The following is a 19,816-nucleotide window of genomic DNA, read 5'->3' on the forward strand; positions in this document are numbered from 1 at the left end:
CCTCAAACCTATAACCTCTAGTTTTGCACTCCCCTACCTGGAGAAAAGATTGGAAAATTTGAGAGAGGAATGATATTTTCTCAGGATTGAGACCTGCAATGGATATTACTGGAGAGGGAGAAATGCGGGTCAGAGCAATTGTGTTAAACTTAAATAAGGGTAATGAGAATGGAATGGGAGCACAGCTAACTAGAGAGGACTGAGCAAGGATATTAGGAACAAAAACCATTGAGGAACAATGGCACGTATTTAAGAGAATAGTTCATGGCTCATGGCAAAGTTGTGTCCCACTGAGAAAGAATGGCACTATGAAGGGAATAATGTAATTATGGTTAATGAGGGAACGTACAGAAAGTATCAAATAGAAATTACGTACAATGTGTTCAAGATTGCTAGTAAACAGGTTGAGCTAGCATTATACAGACAGCAAGAGCTCCTAAAATTAAAAGTAAGAGAGAAGCCAAAGTGAACATAGAGCTCTTAGAGAATAATGCTGGGGAAATATAAATGGGGAACCATGAATGGCAGACAAAATGAATAAATATTTTGCACTCGAGAAGGTATTAACAACACTCCAAAAGATCTTAATCAGGGAGCATAAACAGGAGCAAATAAATGCAATGACTATCACTAGAGAAAACGTACCAGAGAAACTAATGAGGCTAAAGACCGATAAACCACCTGGACCTGATGGAATGCACTCTTGGATTTTAAATGGAGTAGCTACAGAGATCATTGTGGGATGGTATTAATTTACCAAGTATTCTTAGATTCTGGTAAAAGTTTCAGAGGATAGGAAAACTGTCAATGTAACATCTTTATTCAAAAAGGGAAGGAGATTAAAAATGATAACTATAGGCCAGTTTGTTTAACATCTGTTACTGGGAAATGTTAGAGATTATTATAAAGGATATTTATAAAGTATTTTTTAAAGTATTTAGAAATATGCAACATGATCAAACAGAATTAGCAATGGCTTCACAAAGAGGAAATCATATCCTGCGGCATTTACTAGAATTCTTTTGAGGAAGCAACAAACAAGATTGATAAAGAAGAGGTAGTAGATGTAATATATTTTGAGTACCCGAAAGCATTTGGTAAGGAAATTCATATTTGGCTACTTAAACAAGTGCCCATGATGCTCAAGGTACTATGTTAGCATGGATAGAGGATTAGAAAACAGAGAGTTGAGCTAAAGGTGCCAATTTCAGAAGGGTAAGTTTTAACCAGTAGAGTGCTGCAGGGATTGGTGCTGGGACCACAAATATTGTCAATATATATTAATGACTTGGATGAGGACTGCGAATATACAATATTGAAATTTGTAGATGACACAAAAATAATTGGGAAGATAAATGGTGAGGACGACACAAAGAGTAGACAGAGGGATAAGCAAGTGGAGTAAAAACTTGACAGCTGGAATATAATGTTGGAAAATGTAGAGTCATGCACTTCAGTAGGTTGAATAAAGCAGCTGATTATTAATTAAATGGAGAACGACAGCAGAAAGGTGTTGCTCTGGGGTGTTTGGGAGCTGTCATGTATGATTCACAAAACATTAGCATGCCTGGTCAGCGGGTAATAGAGAAACCAGGGGGACTGTCGGTCTTCCTTTCAAAGGCAATGGACTATATCAATAGGGAAATCTTGCTCAAACTATACAAAGCACCAGTTGGACCACATTGGAATACTGTGAACAGTTCAGGCCTCCTTACCTAAGGAAAATTGTACTGAAATTGGAGGCAGTCCAGAGAAGGTTCACTCGGCTGATCCCAGGGATGGAGGGACTGTCTTATTAGAGATGTTGAGTAGGTTGGGTCTGTACTCAATGGAGTTTAGAATATTGAGTGGGTGACCTTATTGAAATATGCAAGATTCTTAAAGGGCTTGACAGAATAGATGTGGATAGGTTGTTTCCCCTTGAGAAGAGGGAGAAATCTCAGACCAAGGGCCCATCAGTTAGAACAGAGATGGGGAGGAATTACTTTTTGTTCCATTCCACATCATGGTAGGTGCTTGTGCACATGGTGTCAATCAAGTGGGCAGCTTTGTCCTGGATGGTGTCAAGCTTCATGAGTGTTGTTGGAGCTGCACCCATCCAGGCAAGTGGGGATTATTCCATCACACTCCAGACTTGTGCCATGTAGATGGTGGACGGGATTTAGGGCCAGGTTTTTCTCTCGGAGGGTAGCAAATGCTTGGAATTCTTTATCACTGTTGGTTGTCAACGTTGGGGAGGTAAGTGACTTTAAGGCTGAGACAGATGAATCTTTAATCAGAAATGCAATCAAGGATAAGGGGAAATGATTATCAGGTTAGTCAAGATCTCATTGATTGGTGAAGCAGAATCAATGGACAGAATGGTCTACTTCTGCTCTTCCCTGTTATGGTGTTAACTACACTTAAATGGTGGCAAAAGTGAGGACTGCAGATGCTGGAAATCAGAGTCTAGATTAGAATAGTGCTGGAAAAGCACAGCAAGTCAGGCAGCATCATTCCTGATGAAGGGCTTTTTGCCTGAAAAGTCAATTTTCCTGCTCCTTGGATGCTGACTGGCCTGCTGTGCTTTCTCAGCACCACACTAATCTACACTTAAATGGTGTCTCTCTAATGTCTTGAGCTCAAACCCTTTTGTATTAAAGGCCAACATAGCATTTGCCTTTCTGAAGCCTTGCTGAACTTGCCTGTTGGAATCTAAGCGAAGGAGCAGATCACCAAAAAAAGAATTATAGTTCAATCAAGCAAAGTCAGCGTGGTTGTCTGAAATGGAAATCATGTTGGATGCATCAACAGCTGTTGTTCAAGTGTGTAACAAGTATGGTAATAAAGAGGACCAGTAGAAGGTGTAGGGTTGGATTTTCAAAAAGCAATTGATGAGGCATCAGAAGAAAACAAGCTTTTGTTAGTGAGTGCGATCTATTGACGTGTATAATTAGAAACACCACCGAACGTGAAATAGAGAGCCAGGACAATTGGGGAATTTATCAGATAGCAAACTAGAACAAATGGAGAGCTCTAGGAAACATTAAGGTGGGGGGAGGTAAAGCAACGATGGCAAACACAGCTCTTTGCTTTCAAGAAAACAAAGCTTTCCTTTGAAAACCCACCACCAAAATTGACATAACTGAACAGGAACAATTAAACACTGCTCACCAGGGGCAGATTGCTTAATCATCCTGTTCAAAGATGTGACTTCACACTTTAGAACAGATGGGACTTGTACCCAGGCCTCCTGGATCAGAGGTAAGGACACTACCACTACACTACACACCCTTCAAATTGCAATTTCTTCTCTCTCCTGCTCCCTCAGATGAAATGAGTTTCTACATGGCTACCATTGGGTTTAGCTTTATAATTCTAGTCTTTCAAAAAAAGTTGAATTCAAATTTCACCACCTGCAATGTCGGGATTGAACTCACAATGTTATGTTAACCTGGGATGGATTACTGCTCATGCAATGATGTTCCCATTACACTCCCACTTGCCCTCAGATCCCAATCTGACATAATGCTCTTACATAGCCAATTTCTTTCTCCCATCACCAAGTCAACCATGGTGCTTGCTCCATCTATTAACCACTGTCAGTAAATTTCCCCAATTTCCCAGTTGATTAATTCCAATTTCCCCTTAAGGATTTAGCAGAACACTAAAGATGAGGGAAAGGTAGGGAGATAAGGGGTGGGATGAATTGGATCCCAACTAATTTTTTCTTAATTCATCGCAGGTTATAAATGTGGCTGGTTAGAGCAGCATTTATTGACCTCTCCAAATGCCCAGTGGGCAGTTAAGAGTCGGCACAGTGGCACAGTGGTTAGCACTGCTGCCTCGCGGCGCCAGAGACCCGGGTTCAATTCCTGCCTCAGGCAACTGACTATGTGGAGTTTGCACATTCTCCCCGTGTCTGCGTGGGGTTGCTCTGTTTTCCTCCCACAGTCCAAAAATGTACAGGTTAGGTGAATTGGCCATGCTAAATTGCCCGTAGTGTTAGGGGCAGGGGTAAATGTAGGGGAATAGGACTGGGTGGGTTGCGGGTCGGTGTGGACTTGTTGGGCCAAAGGGCCTGTTTCCACGCTGTAAGTAATCTAATCTTAAAAAAAAGTCAACCATATTGGCTGTGAGTGTGCAGTCACATGTCAGCCAGACCGGGTAAGGACAGCAGTGTCCCTCCCAAAAGGACATGAATGAACCAGGTGGGGCTTCCCAATAATAGACAACTGTTTCATGGTCCTCATTAGACAGGTTTTTATTGGATCCAAATTCCACCATCCCATCTCATCCCATGATGAGATTTGAACCCATGTCACGAAATGTTATCTGGGTCTCTGGTTTAATAATCTAGCAATTGTATCATTAAGCGATCAACTCCCACCAGAGTCCAACTCATTTGATGCTTTTTTGGTTCAGATCTCAAACTTTAAATAATTCACATTTCACCATTTCCATGGTTGGTGTCAAACCCCTCTCCTATCAAATATATAGCTTTAAATAGCTTTAAATTAAGGGGTGGTAGGTATAGGACTGATGTTAGGGGTAGATTCTTTACTCAGCGAGTCGTGAGTTCATGGAATGCCCTGCCAGTAGCAGTGGTGGACTCTCCCTCTTCATGGGCATTTAAACGGGCATTGGATAGGCATATGGAGGAAAGTGGGCTAGTGTAGGTTAGGTGGGCTTGGATTGGCGCAACATCGAGGGCCGAAGGGCCTGTACTGCGCTGTATTTTTCTATGTTCTATGTTCTATTATCTAGATGGTCTGGAACGTTAGTTTAGTGATGTTACCACTGCCTCAGTGAAACCTGACTCATTGTCTCTCTCTTTTTAATTTTTTTCTCTTCAATGTTCCAGAAGTGCTCTTACACAAGTTGAACTTCCTTTTATCCCCATTGCCAAACTGCATTTTTTTTTAAATTAACCACCACTTGTGTTTCCCAAATGATTAATTCACATGCAAAGCCAGTTCAAGACAAGGCAAGCCAGCAAGCCTAAGAGAGAGGTAGGGAGAAGGGCAAGGAGATACATCAAAATGGAGTTGGGAGGCATCCCACTTTTCAATTCAATGTACAATGAGCATAACCTGCTCTCAATCAAGTTTAGAGCTGTTCAGCTTGACCATATAGAGTCATAGAGACGTACAGCATGGAAACAGACCCTTCGGTCCAACCCATCCATGCCGACCAGATATCCCAACCCAATCTTGTCCCACCTGCCAGCACCCAGCCCATATCCCTCCAAACCCTTCCTATACATATATCCATCCAAATGCCTTTTAAACATTGCAATTGTACCAGCCTCCACTACATCCTCTGGCAGCTCATTCCATACACGTACCACTCTCTGCGTGAAAACGTTACCCCTTCGGTCTCTTTTATATCTTTCCCCTCTCACCCTAAATCTATGCCCTCTAGTTTTGGACTCCCCAGCCCCAGGGAAAAGACTTTGTCTATTTATCCTATCCATGCCCCTCATAATTTATTAAATGTCCATAAGGTCACCCCTCAGCTTCCGACTCTATGACTTGCATTTCTAAAAGTGACATGGCATGTAGTTCCCAAATGAGGGCTAGGGCAAAGTGTTGTTTGAAGAGTACCTTGTTTGGAATCACTACAGTGCATAAAAGAGGCCATTGAGTTCACACTGACCCTTCAAAGACCATCCCAGTCCATCCTCTTAACCCTGCATTTCCAAATCCAACATCTTCAATCCTCACTTTCTCCTCCCTGCATTTCTGATAGCCAATCCACCTAAACTGCACAGCTTTGGACTGTGGGTGGAAGCCAGAGCACCCAGAGGAAATCCACGCAGATGCGGGGAGAATGTGCAAACTCCACACAGACAGTCACCTGAGGCGGGAATTGAACCCAGGACCCTGGCGCTATAAGGCAGCTGTGCCACTCTGATATGGAAGCCTTTAACCCAACAGCCAAGCCTCCCTTAATTTCTGGTCCTTCTGTCAAAGAATTAACTTATAAGAGGGGCAGAGGAATGTATGCATGGACTGTTAACGACATTCTCACACCCACCACTCACCTTCGACTGTTCAAACGTAAGCTCCTCTTTTTCTAAGCAGGGTGGGAGATATCTTCTTCCGAATAGGTTTGCCAATATGAGAACTAAGGTTTCCATCACGTCTTCTGAAAACTGCTTTGATTCTGTTCATAGGAATAAATAATAATCTTTTAAGTTGGAAGCTGCTATTAACACGGGCTGATGTCACATCATCAGTGAGACATCACATCCATGATCAACTAAGAATGTGAAGAAGGATGATATCAAATGGAAAGAAAATATACACAATTTTTTTTAGATTACTTACAGTGTGGAAGCAGGTCCTTCGGCCCTACAGGTCCAAACCGACCCACCCAGAGCTATTCACATTTACCTCTTCACCTAACACTACAGGGCAATTTAGCATGGCCAATTCACCTAACCTGCACATTTTCGGACTGTGGGAGGAAACCCACACAGAGATGGGGAGAAGGTGCAAACTCCACATAGACAGTTGCCTGAGGCAGGAATTGAACCCGGGTCTCTGGCGCTGTGAGGCAGCAGTGCTAACCATGTGGTGAAATTTAACAGCAGCTCAGACGTCCAGAAGGACCCTCACCAACCGTTATAAATGCACCATAGAAAGCATTTTATCCGAGTGCACCACAGATTGATGCGACAACTGCTCTGCCCAGGATCATAAGAAACCACAGAAGGTTGTGTGCACAGCCCAGACCATTACAGAAGCCACCCTCCCACCCCCCATGGGCTCCATTTACATTTCTCGTTACCATGGAAGGGAGCCAACACCATCAAAGGCCCCTCCCACCTTGGTTGCACTGTCTTCCAGCCTCTTCCATCACGCAGAAACTACAAAAGCTTTAACACACGTACCAACAGGTTCAAGAACAGCTTCATCCCCGCTGGTAAAAACAATGCTGGAAACCAGATTCTGGATCAGTGGTGCTGGAAGAGCACAGCAGTTCAGGCAGCATCCAAGGAGCAGCAAAATCGACATTTCGGGCAAAAGCCCTTCATCAGGAATCCCCTCTTCTTCCCCGCTGTTAGTAGATTTCTGACTGGGTCCCTCAAATTTCAAATTTAATGTTGGTCTTGCTTCTGTGCATCTCCCGTGCAGCCATAACCTTGTCTGCCTCATTCTGTCTAAGCACCTTGTGATTTGTATGCCCTTGTGTGTTATGATCTGCGTGTACTGCTCACAAAACAAAACTTTCCACTCTACTCAGGTACATGCGACAACAATAAATCAAGTAAATAAAATAAAAGGTTGGTTAAATTTTAGAAACCAGCAAAGGATGATGAAAATATAATAAAGTGGGAGAGCTGTCAGAGATAAAGTCAGCAAGAAATGTGAAAATGGAGAGTAAAAGCTTCTTCAAGTAAATAGAAAGGAATAGATTAACAAAAATGAACATTGGTTCCTTAGAAAGTGAGTCTGCTGAATGAATAATGGGAAGCAAGGAAATGGCAAAGGTTTTGAAGAGGCATTTTGCATCCATTTTCATAGGAGAGAGGACAAAAACAATTCCAAGAATGAAGAAGTTCTTAGAACTTAAAAACATCTACCTATCCATAATACACATTCAAATACAGCAATAAATTCTCAAAACTATGGAGAGTCATTCAAGCATCTTCATTTCAGTTCAATTTCACATCCTCGCCAATGCGCACTGATATTTTGGTTGTGTGTGTGTGTGTGTGTGTGTGTGTGTGTGTGTGTGTGTGTGTGTGTGTGTGAGAGTGAGTGAGTGAGAGAGTGTGTGTCTGTCTGTGTGTGTGAGGGTGAGTGTGTGTGAGTGCGTCTGTGAGTGTGTGTGTTTGTGAGGGGGTGTATGGCTCTATGTGTGTTCGTGTGTGTGTGCGTGTGTGAGTGCGTCTGTGAGTGTGTTTGTGTGAAAGTGTGCCTGTATGCGTGTGAAGGTGAGTGTGTGTGTGTATAAGAAAGTGAGTGTCTGTGTGTGTGTGAGAGTGTGCGTGTGTGTGAGTGTGTGTGTGTGAAAGAGCTGGGCCAGCCCTTTTTAACTAAGATAGAGATCACATCTGATGGAATGCTTGGTCCATGAAGATGATTTGCCTGATGGGGGGTTAGGATAGAAATTCTCAGGAATTTTGTTTTTCCCCTTTAATGGCTCCCGTTCTCCCCTTTTCTTGTGGGAAATTACATGGAAGTCGAGGAATCTTCATTCAGAACACGCAGTGCCTGATGATGCTGAAACAGCTTTGAGAGACCGTTTGAGCTCACCGGCGATCCCGATCTTCCAACATTCAGGAATATTTCTTCCCAGCTGTGCAGAATCTTGTTTGGCTCAGTTTCTAGCACTCATGCCTTTTTGCTGAACAGGTGATGTGTTCAGGTCTTGTCCAGCCAGGTTAGGGTTACTGCTGTGGGAGAGCTGCATTGCTGAAGGCCCTGCCTTTGAGGCAAGGCTACAATCTCAACCACATTTCAGGTTATCTATTCGAAAGCCTGACCTGAAGCAGGGGATAAAAACAATGACTGCAGATGCTAGAAACCAGATTCTGGATCAGTGGTGCTGGAAAAGCACAGCAGTTCAGGCAGTATCCGACAAGCAGCGGCTGGGGAACAGATTCTCAGCTCAGTTACCCTTTCCATCCTTTGCCCATGGGGCAGTGGGGTGTGAGATGGAGACCTTAAAACACAGCAGGAAGCCATTTGGCCTGTTGTGACTGATAGAAACACCACCTTATGCGTGCATGCAGTATTTCCACTAATGTGTTCCTCAGCCCATCCCCAGGAATTTCCCAGCGACTGTTTTTAACTCACCTTTTTTCAGAGGCCTACAGATTTTGTGCAGCAGATGCTCCACCAGGAAGTGGATGAAGACGAAGTTGGCTGGTTCATGGTAGTGTGTGTGCATCACCAGGCCCGCAAATCCCTGAGGCTGACCCTCTCCATCCAGATAGCTCTGCAGTGACAAATCATTGAATTCAGATCGCGTTCCGTTAGCTCAAATCACAGTATTACTATTCACTTTGAATGTCAATTTTCTCTGATTAAAAAGAGAAAGACTTGCATTCAGAAGTGATATCCTAAAACATGTTCCAGCCAAAATTGTGGAATCCCTACAGTGTGGAAGCAGGCCATTCAGTCCGTCAAGTCTACACTGACCCTAAAAAAAATCCCACCATGTCCAAGTCAGCTAGTTTACATACACCTGGACAAATTAGCACAGCCCATCCACCTAGCCCACAAATCTTTGGACTGCGGGAGGAAATCAGAATAATAGAATCCTTACAGTGTGGAAACAGGCCCTCCGGCCCAACACATCCACACCAACCTTTCAAAGAGTAGCCCACCCAGATCCATTCCCCTACATTCACCCCTGACTAATGCGCCTATCCGTGAACACTGGCTAATTCACCTAAACTGCACATCTTTGGACTGTGAGTAGGAAACCCACCCAGACATGGGGAGAATATGCAAACTCCACACAGATAGTCACCTGAGGGTGGAATTGAACCTGGGTCCCTAGCACTGTGAGGTAACAGCACTAACCACTGAGCCACCATGCCATCCAGAAGTAGCCCCTGCATATCGGCAGTCACCCACAGCTGGTATCAAATCTGGGTCTCTAGCGCTGTGAGGTGACAGCACTAACCACTGAGCCAGTTCGTGCACTGCAAGTTCTCACATACTGCTCACACAAACTAGGAGAAAGTGAGGACTGCAGATGCTGGAAAACAGAGCTGAAAAATGTGTTGCTGGAAAAGCGCAACAAGTCAGGCAGCATCCAAGGAGCAGGAGAATCAATGTTTCGGGCATAAGAGCTGAAAATGTGTTGCTGATTAAAGCACAGCAGGTCAGGCAGCATCCAAGGAACAGGAAATTCCACGTTTTGGGGCCAGAGCCCTTCATCAGGAATGAGGAGAGGGTGCCAGGCAGGCTAAGATAAAAGGTAGGGAGGAGGGACTTGGGGGAGGGGCGATGGGGATGTGATAGGTGGAAGGAGGTCAAGGTGAGGGTGATAGGCCGGAGTGGGGTGGGGGCGGAGAGGTCAGGAAGAAGATTGCAGGTTAGGAGGGCGGTGCTGAGTTCAAGGGAATCGACTGAGACAAGGTGGGGGGAGGGGAAACGAGGAAACTGGAGAAATCTGAGTTCATCCCTTGTGGTTGGAGGGTTCCCAGGCGGAAAATGAGGCGCTCTTCCTCCAAAAGGGAGAGTTAAAGTGTTGAGCCACGGGGTGGTAGGGTTGGTTGGTCCGGGCGTCCCAGAGGTGTTCCCTGAAGCGTTCTGCAAGTAGGCGGCCTGTCTCCCCAATATAGAGGAGGCCACATCGGGTGCAGCGGATGCAATAGATGATGTGTGTGGAGGTGCAGGTGAATTTGTGGCGGATATGGAAGGATCCCTTGGAGCCTTGGAGAGAAGTAAGGGAGGAGGTGTGGGCGCAAGTTTTACTTTTCCTGCGGTTGCAGGTGAAGGTGCCGGGAGTGGAGGTTGGGTTGGTGGGGGGTGTGGACCTGACGAGGGAGTCACGAAGGGAGTGGTCCTTGCGGAACACTGATAGTGGAGGGGAGGGAAATATATCCCTGGTGGTGGGGTCCGTCTAAAGTTGGCGGAAATGACGGCGGATGATACGCTGTATACGGAGGTTGGTGGGGTGGTAGGTGAGAACCAGTGGGGTTCTGTCTTGGTGGTGGTTGGAGGGGCGGGGCTCAAGGGCGGAGGAGCGGGAAGTGGAGGAGATGCGGTGGAGGGCATCGTCGATCACGTCTGGGGGGAATCTGCGGTCCTTGAAGAAGGAGGCCATCTGGGCTGTATGGTATTGGAACTAGTCCTCCTGGGAGCAGATGCGGCGGAGACGAAGGAATTGGGAATATGGGATGGCGTTTTTACAGGGGGCAGGGTGGGAGGAGGTGTAGTCCAGGTAGCTGTGGGAGTCAGTCGGTTTATAGTAAATGTCTGTGTTGAGTCAGTCGCCCGAGATAGAAATGGAAAGGTCTAGGAAGGGGAGGGAGGAGTCTGAGACAGTCCAGGTGAATTTCAGGTCGGGATGGAAGGTGTTGGTAAAGTTGATGAACTGTTCAACCTCCTCGTGGGAGCACGAGGCAGCGCCGATACAGTCATCGATGTATCGGAGGAAAAGGTGGGGGGTGGTGCCAGTGTAGTTGCGGAAGATGGACTGTTCCACATATCCTACGAAGAGACAGACATAGCTGGGGCCCATGCAGGTGCCCATGGCAACTCCTTCAGTTTGGAGGAAGTGGGAGGATTGGAAAGAGAAGTTGTTCAGGGTGAGGACCAGTTCAGTCAGTCGAAGGAGGGTGTCAGTGGAAGGGTACTGGTTGGTGCGGCGGGGAAGGAAGAAGTGAAGGGCTTTGAGTCCTTCGTGATGGGGGATGGAGGTGTACAGGGACTGGATGTCCATCGTGAAGATAAGTACAGGGACTGGATGTCCATCATGAAAATAAATCAGGATTTCCTGAAGAAGGGCTTATGCCCGAAACGTCGATTCTCCTGCTCCTTTGATGCTGCCTGACTTGCTGCGCTTTTCCAGCAACACATTTTTCAACTGATTACAGAAACTGGCTGAAAGAGCTGCCCAATATTGGCTGAGAAATAATGATACCCTTTTGGGGTACCAGAGATAGTTTCTCCCTTTCTATTGTTGTGTTTTCACTGTTGCGTTCAAATAAATTGGTGTTTTAGTTAACGTCGAGTGGTTTGACCAGTCGCATTGCATCAGGAGAAAGGCATTTCAACTCTACCTTTAAATAAGAAAATGTTAGGGTGTCAGCTGTCTCCTTAACATCTTCTGAGAGGATCTGACCTGGTCCATTACATCTGCCATCGGATTTGTAATGATGTTGTACAAGTATACATGAGGTTTGGTCAATTGCAAATAATGGTGCAAAGATTGGGCTTGGAGCTAGTGTTATGAGACTCATCCAACAGTGTGCCAATTACATCATTTTCAGATGTAACTCTAACTTTTGAAAGTGGCTTTCCCTCTTCAGAGGGGATTGAGAGGTAGTGTTACATTCACCTGGGAATTCTTGGAGCTGATGCTCTTGACGCAGCTCTAACTTCACGGGAATGTTACATGAAGGATATTATTACGCTGGAAAGGGTTCAGAAGAGATTCACCGAGATGTTGCTGGAAATGGAGGGTTTGAGATGTGAGGAGAAGCTGAGACTTTTTTCACTGGAGTGTAGGAGGCTGAGGGGGTGACCTTACAGAGGTTTATAAAATCAGGAGGGGTATGGTTAAGATAAATGGCAGGGAGCTTTTCCCTAGCCTGGAGGGGTCCAAAACTAGGTGGCATATTTTTAAGGTGAGAGGAGAAAGGACATGAGGGGCAATGTTTTTACACAGAGTGTGGTTTGTGTGTGAATAAACCTCCAGAGGGAGTGGTGGATGTGGTTACAGTTACAATGTTTAAAAGACACATGGACTAGAAATGTTTGGAGAGAAATAGGCCAGGAGCAGGCAGCGGGGACCAATTTAGTTTGGGATTATGCTTGGCATAGACTGGTTGGACCGAAGGGTCTGTTTCCGTGCTGGATGACTCCATAAGTGAGGAGATTGGGAATTTAGGTACATTTCCAGCAATGGAACACCAGGAACAGAAAGCATAATCCTAACTATTTGAGGCAGAGTGTTGCAAAACCCTGGGAATTCTGATGAGGTGGTAGGTTTTATGAGAATCTGATCAACTCACTTGTCTAAGCAGGAACTGCAGAGCGAACAGGAAGTAGAATTTAACAATATTCTGCTTTTTGGGTTGATTGAAGGTCATCATAGAGTGTTGCAGGACGGAAAGTACCTGTCAGAACAAAAGATTATTTTAAAAATGAACACTGTAAGATAAACTTCACATTATTGAGAAAGACATCCATTCAATGTTTCACCAGTTTATCCCATCCATGACCTCGGCTGTCTTGTTCTCCTTCTCAGCTCTTGTGGTTCCCACTACTCTTCCCTATCTCCCCTCCTTCCTCCCATCCTGCTACTCATCCATTACCATCCTTTCATTCTTAGAAGTGCACTCACATTCAGACAGCAACTCTCATTCTCGCCTTCACTCCAAACTATTCAGCATCGAGGAACGAACAAGAGAAAGTGAGAGAGAGAGAGAGAGAGCGTGACAGTAAGACTGAGAAAGAGAGAGAAAATTGAAACTCCCTCATTATGAGTCAACCTATCCTATTAAACAGAACAGGAATGGCAAAGTGTTTTAAATGTTTTAAAAATGTTCACTTTAATAGCACCCAAGGCAGTGCTGCAGAATTACCACAGATAAATGACGATTGACAGTCAGAATGCAGGAGAGGTAAAGAGTGCTGAAAATTAGCTCAATTAGTCTAGATACAGCAATTATAGAAAGCAAAATTACTTCAGATTAATGCATAGTGATGGGACACAAGGGGTACATATTCAAAGTGTCATCACAATATGGAACAAATTGAAATAGCTTTATTGGTACTTGGGAGAAATTTTCTGCATTTGAATAGCAACTTTTCAGGTCAGCAGTGTATCCTCAGGGTGCTTTACAAGTGCAACAAATCTTTCGCTATTCATTATTTGTTCTATGTTGCGATGCAGGTCAGGCAGCATCCAAGGAACAGGAAATTCGACGTTTCGGGCATAAGCCCTTCATCAGGAATGAAGAAGCCCTTCTTCGCGCTTTTCCAGCAACACATTTTCAGCTCTGATCTCCAGCATCTGCAGACCTCACTTTCTCCTCTCTGTTGTGATGGCAATTTGAGTCTGTCCACCTTATGTCCCATCACTATGCATTGATCTGAAGTAACGTAAAGCCATCAAAGTACTTCCAAAGTCTGGTCACTGTTGTACAGCCCAAAGCAACCTCCAACATAGCTGGTTGTGTCAAAACCCTGGAATTCCCTCCCTAAGGGCATTGTGGGTCTACCCACAGCACAGGGACTACAGCATGTTCAAGATGGCAGCTCACCACTGAAATAACTCTACATAGTATCCTGTCATCCAGTCACCCTTGACTTACACACAGAGAGTACTTGACACAGATCCAGCTCCCACCGAGCCAACTCTCAGAGCGAAGCGGCTCTCTAAATCTCCTGATCATTTCTGTCAGCTGGGGCTCCCTGATTGGTCCAGGTTAACAGCCCCAACCAGGGAACTCACACTGTCTGAGGTCCACCTGGCTGACCATGTTACAATCACAACAAACACCATCTAGTTAGGAACAACTGGGGACAGGCAGTAAATGCTGGCCCAGCCAACAATACCCACAACCTCTGAATAAATTGTATAAAAAGGAAGAGTGAGCCTCAATCACTTGCCTGACAGAATTAATTAGGAAGAAACAAAGAAACATCCGAAGCAGAGAAAGGTCATTCAGCCCCTCATAACAGTGATGGTTAACCTGCAGCTTAGCTCCATCTGCCCAACGTGATTCACAGCCCTTAGAACCTGACCTGACAAAAATCCTTCAATTTCTGTTGAATTTACCCAGTAATTATGAAAGGGGTAGAGGTTTAATGTCACAACCAGTCCTGACTTGATCTTTATCTTCTGCACAAGTCCTAAACCCTAACTGTAAGACCATAAGTCATAGGAGCAGAAATTAGGCCATTCAGCCCATTGACTCTGCTCCACCATTCAATCATGGCTAAATGGTTTTTCATTCTTTTACTTTCAACCCATAACCTCTGACCCAACGACATGGTGGCTCAGTTGTTAGTACTACTGCCTCACAACGGCAGGGATCTGGGTTCAATCCCAGCCTTGGGTGACTGTCTGTGTGGAGTTTGCACATTCACCCCGTGTCCGTGTGGGTTTCCTCTGAGTGCTCCAGTTCCACAATCCAAAGATGTGCAGGTTGGGTGAATTGTTCATGCTAAGTTGCTCGTAGTGCTCAGAAATGTGTAGATTAGGTGCATTAGTCAGGAATAAATATAGGAGAATGAGTCTGGGTGGGATACTCTTCAGAGAGCCAGTGTGAACTTATTGGGTCAAACGATCTGTTTCCATTCTGTAGGGATTTGATTCTATTCTAAGCACCACTCTATTTTAAACCTCATTCACTCAGTGGAAAACAATCTGTAATTATGCCATTTTTTTATGGAGTGAATCATGGCAAGTTGCTTCGCGCGAGTGGAGACAAATAGAATTTGGCACTAAGCGCATGAAAGGAGTAGAGGAGTGAGACCGTGAGGTTTAAGGAGGGAATCCAAGGAGTTAGTGTCCAAGCAAAGATTGCAAAGGCAGAACGATTCAAAATGGAGATACTGGAATTGGAAGAGAGCAGAGGTGATGCTGAGCTGAGACTGGGAGATGGGGGCAAGGCAATGAAGGGATTTGAAAACAAGAAGAATCATAAAATTGAGGCTTACTGGACAGGGAGCAGAGGCATGACAGGTTTTTTTTTGGATTTGGTGATGGCAAAGTAGAAAGGGAACAGGAAAAGGACACGAACAGAAGGAGAGGAGCACTGAGTAAAATACCTTGGCCTGAGCATCCATCTTGTCATCAGCTCTAGCTGCTAATAACATGAGACGGAGCACAAACGTTATGCTCAAGGGGAACTGGCCCTTCAGTTGAGGGACGTTAGCTTTTATCAGTCGCTTTACTTTAGGCAAAGGCACGTTCAGAAAAATGACCTTCCCGATATTATCCATACCACGACGTCCAGCTCTTCCTGACATCTGGAAAGTGAAGAAACATAATTATATTTCACACTTAGGTTGTGAGGGAAGAATAGTCCTCAAGGACTGATGTCTCCAAACACATTTCTTCCCCTGTCGACGCTGGGTGTCTGTTGACCTGGGCTGGACAGACAAGACGAGGAGTCATTGAGCTAGGGTAAGGAGCTGGCCATATGAGGAGAAATGTCTTCACTCAGAAGACCGAGAGTCTTTGGAATTCCTGATCCGAGATTGCTGTTGATATTCAATCACTGAGTAGCTCAGTCATTGATTCAGTTAGAAGAACTGAAGACCCCTTGGATTGGTCTAACCATTCACCTAGTGGGAAGAGGTATTTGGGGTAAAGAAGTAATCTAAACACCAAAAACCTAGTGAAACCTTTTGATGGGAAATGTCAAGGTGAGAGAGGGTCAATGCCACCTAGTGAGACCCAGAGAAAACCTGTATTGTTACCATGCACTCCACGGGCCGCATATTTTTATGTTGGGCTATACTAGAGATCTGTATTGGGCTCAGGACCATGGTTTAGCTGATAACCTTCCCCCAGGTAGAAAATATCACTCTTCGCCTGCATTTAGAGGACGCCATGGCATGGTTGCAATGTCAGTATCCCAGCATCCCTGAGGTCTGGCCTAATTCTTGAGGGGGGGGGGGACATATGTTCAAATCCCACCACAGCCAGTGGTGAAATTGAATTAACAAATATTGAATATTTGTTTAAAAAATAAAATAGTCACAGTGACACTATTAATGACTTGTCAAAAAAATGTTTGACGCTAATGTATTCTATGAAGGAAATCTGCCTTCCTTAGAAAGTCTGACCAATGCAATTCTCTTTTACCTGCCCGCTGGACAATTAAGGATGGGCAGTAAATCCCATAAATGTTGGGATAGCCAGTGACTCCCAGAGTCTGTGGAGGAATAAAGAAATGATAATGATCTGACCACAACCTGTATCACCTACCTGTCTGTAATTGAGGGAATCCAGATACATGGAATCTTGAAGAAAGACAGTGGTCTTGCAAGGCATATTAATCCCCAAAGCAAGTGTCGATGTAGAACTAACCACCTTAACAAAAAAAGAAACAGTTTTAACCATTTTCATTGATATGAAGATCTAATTGGCATCTTCTCAGAACTTTGCATGAGTGAGTGGCTGTTTTCATCCATAAATTTAAGCTATTTCAGACAATTAAAAGAGTTCAGAGGCAATTATTGACTTTCTTGCAAAATAATTAGACAAAAGTTGCTGTAATTGCCAATAAATGTGCAGACAAATAACTATTCCTGTAACTAACTACACTTAGGCTCAGTGTCCACTGTATGGTGCAAGGTTATCAGTGAATTCAATTTTCAATGAAACTGATGGGCCGCAAGTTTTATCACACAGTGGGTAAAGTAATATATTCTAATGCATCCCCAGCCCTATACTTTCCACTCTCTCTTACATGTCATCTTATTCAAACTTCATTTTCACAAGAATAACAGATGAGTACATAATAAAAAGCCTCCACAGTATGCTTCTTTTTTTTAGCAACTCAAAATCTCTGATGCAAGTCTCGATTAAAAATTAATATCACAAGCTAACCATCCCTTTGCACTTGGCCCTATCCAGCCTTTCCCTAATGTTTAGTAATTCTCAACGCCTGAGGCCATTTTGTACATTGTTTAAAGAATAAGGGCGAGTTTTATTTCTCCATCAGTCAGGCTAGGAGATAAAAACACAGAAATAAATAAGATTGACAGACAAGGAAAGACGGACTCTTCCGACACTGCCTCATGCTATGGTTCCTGGAGTATTGGTATGAAACAACAGCCATGATCCTCGAGCAGGCCCGAGGGGCTGAATGGCCTTACTCTTTTTGCTATTCCCCTCATTCCCCAAGACTCACCTCCCCAACTATCTCCCCGCAATCACGTAATGTCCTGGGGAGCTGCAAACATACTGGAACAGCAGCAGGAATGTCTGCCACGTGCTTCCTCTAAGCGAGAGAGACAAGTTACTTCAGGGACTGACTCGGAGCTGGGCGGGCCCAGCGAGTGTACTGTGCACAAGTAAATAAAGGGTGACTTGGTGATGCGATACCAGCCTCTGTGCAGTTCTTTCATGTATGAGGACCACAAATGATCCACTAGGCCACTCAGGTGATTAGAACTCATCCAGGAGATCACATGGACTAGGGCACTCATGACTTTGCATGATGCTATCTTAAAGGGTAGTTTGAGCAGGGAATGGACATCCTGGTTACGTACATGAATAGGAGAGATTTGGAGGGAGATGGGCCAGGAGCAGGCAGCTGGGACTAGTTTAGTTTGGGATTGTGGTTAGCATGGAATGGTTGGATTGAAGGGTCTGTTTCCGTGTTATCATTTCTCTATGATTCTGATTTCTCTAGAGCAATGGCCTAGTGGTATTATCGCCAAACTGTCAATTCAGAGATCAGGTAATGTTCTGGGGACCCAGATTCAAATCCCACCATGGCAGTTGGTAAAATTTGAATTCAATAAGCAATAAAATCTGGAATTACAATCCAGGGATGACCATGAAACCATTGCCAATTGTTGGGAAAAACTCTTGAGGTTCAATAATATCCTTTATGGAAGGAAATGGCCATCCTTACCGGGTCTGTCTGACATGACTGGCTCCAGACCCACAACAACGTGGTTGACTTTCTGGGTAATTAGGGCACAGGCAGCCATGCCCACACCCTTTAAATGAGGAAAGGAAACCAAGTCTGGCATTATCCTGAATGCAGGTGGAGAGTTAGCAACCATCACAGAATCAGCAGCTTAGTAAACACTCACTCACAGTCCTGGGAAAAAAGATCCCAATGTCCAGCCCAATCTTCCTCTTGGACAGGTTTGCCCTCTTAACAGGGAGTCAATGAGATCGAGCCACTAATAATCCAGGAACCCACGCTAAGGTTCTGGAGACAAGGGCTCGAATCCATTTGCAAATGATGAAGATTAAATTCAACATAAAAATAAAATCTGGTATTTGAGGCTAACCCATTGATGACCATGTAACAATGATCATAAACACCCTCTGGTTCACTGACTGCTCTTTCAGGAAGGAAATCTGCCATCCTTATGTGGTCTGGTCCACAGAAACAGTACTTGATTGTTAACAAATACTGACCTAAATGGTGACATCACGTCCAAAGCACAAATGAGAAAGAAGCCTGTTAATCCGAGGGCCATCCATAACCCCTCAACACAAGAAAGGTTTTCAAATACTGCAACGTTAAATATTTACTGACCTTGATATAGCCTCGTCTGAATAACATCTCGACAGTTTGTTTGATCTTGTTATTCAGTGATGCATGATGACAGCCAATGCCTCGGAAAAACATTGCCTGAAAATATTTGGAACAGTTTGCTTTTCGCATACGGAAGAAGATCTTATCCCGGAACTATAAGAACAGAAGTGGGATTGTTTGATTAAACTTTGTTGTTTAATTCATCGTTTGTTCCCTGTCCTCTCCCCCATTGTCGAGTTACCATAAAGTTCCAGATCATCTCCCTGTTTCATTGACTCTTCTTCTTCTGCTAATTCTATGGGTCCGAGGTCTGGTCACAAGACACTCAGGTAACAATCCAGGACGCTCTCCTTGAATTGTCTCCTTTGTTGGTTGTTACCATACCATTGGTGAGACCAATATTTTTTAACCTGCCAAATCATTTCCCACAGGAAATCTGATTCACTCTCTAAGAATTTACATCGCCACCACATTACATCCTCTCTATTGAACAAAGTCCATCTTCCTTCCTACCTGTCCACTCACCCTCCTCTCCGACTTATCACCTTCACCCCCATTTTCATCCACCTATCGCCTTCCTAGCTACCTTCCCCCTAGCCCCACCCCTCTCCCATTTATCTCTCAGCCCCCTTGGGCACTCCCCCAACCCCCACATTCCTAGTGAAGGGCTTAAGCTCGTAACATCGACTCTCCTGCTCCTCGGATGCTGCCTGTCCTGCTGTGCTTTTCCAGCACCACACTTTTTTACTCTGATCTCCAGCATCTGCAGTCCTCACTTTCTCCCACTCCATGATTGGATCAAGGCTGTAATGAGATCAGGAGCTGAGTGGCCCTGGTGGAACCCACACTGGGCATCACTGGGTGGGTTGCTGCTGAGCAGGTGCTGCTTGGTAGCTGTTGATT

The 19,816-nt window shown here is 44.6% G+C and overlaps 1 protein-coding gene across 1 annotated transcript in view; it reads right to left on the minus strand.

The window, feature by feature from the left end:
- Positions 1-19,816, minus strand: part of LOC132829932 (probable ATP-dependent RNA helicase DDX60) — a 166,030-nt gene that overhangs the window by 23,124 nt on the left and 123,090 nt on the right. The window contains exons 27-32 of the mRNA XM_060847358.1: positions 18,914-19,066; positions 16,618-16,722; positions 15,453-15,653; positions 12,686-12,790; positions 8,790-8,931; positions 6,026-6,147 (exon numbers count right to left, since the gene is read on the minus strand). Of these exons, the coding sequence (XP_060703341.1) occupies positions 6,026-6,147; positions 8,790-8,931; positions 12,686-12,790; positions 15,453-15,653; positions 16,618-16,722; positions 18,914-19,066 (828 nt within the window). The remainder of the gene's footprint in view (positions 1-6,025; positions 6,148-8,789; positions 8,932-12,685; positions 12,791-15,452; positions 15,654-16,617; positions 16,723-18,913; positions 19,067-19,816) is intronic.

The sequence above is a fragment of the Hemiscyllium ocellatum genome, chromosome 2 (assembly GCF_020745735.1).
Source record: "Hemiscyllium ocellatum isolate sHemOce1 chromosome 2, sHemOce1.pat.X.cur, whole genome shotgun sequence".
Lineage (NCBI taxonomy): Eukaryota > Metazoa > Chordata > Chondrichthyes > Orectolobiformes > Hemiscylliidae > Hemiscyllium > Hemiscyllium ocellatum.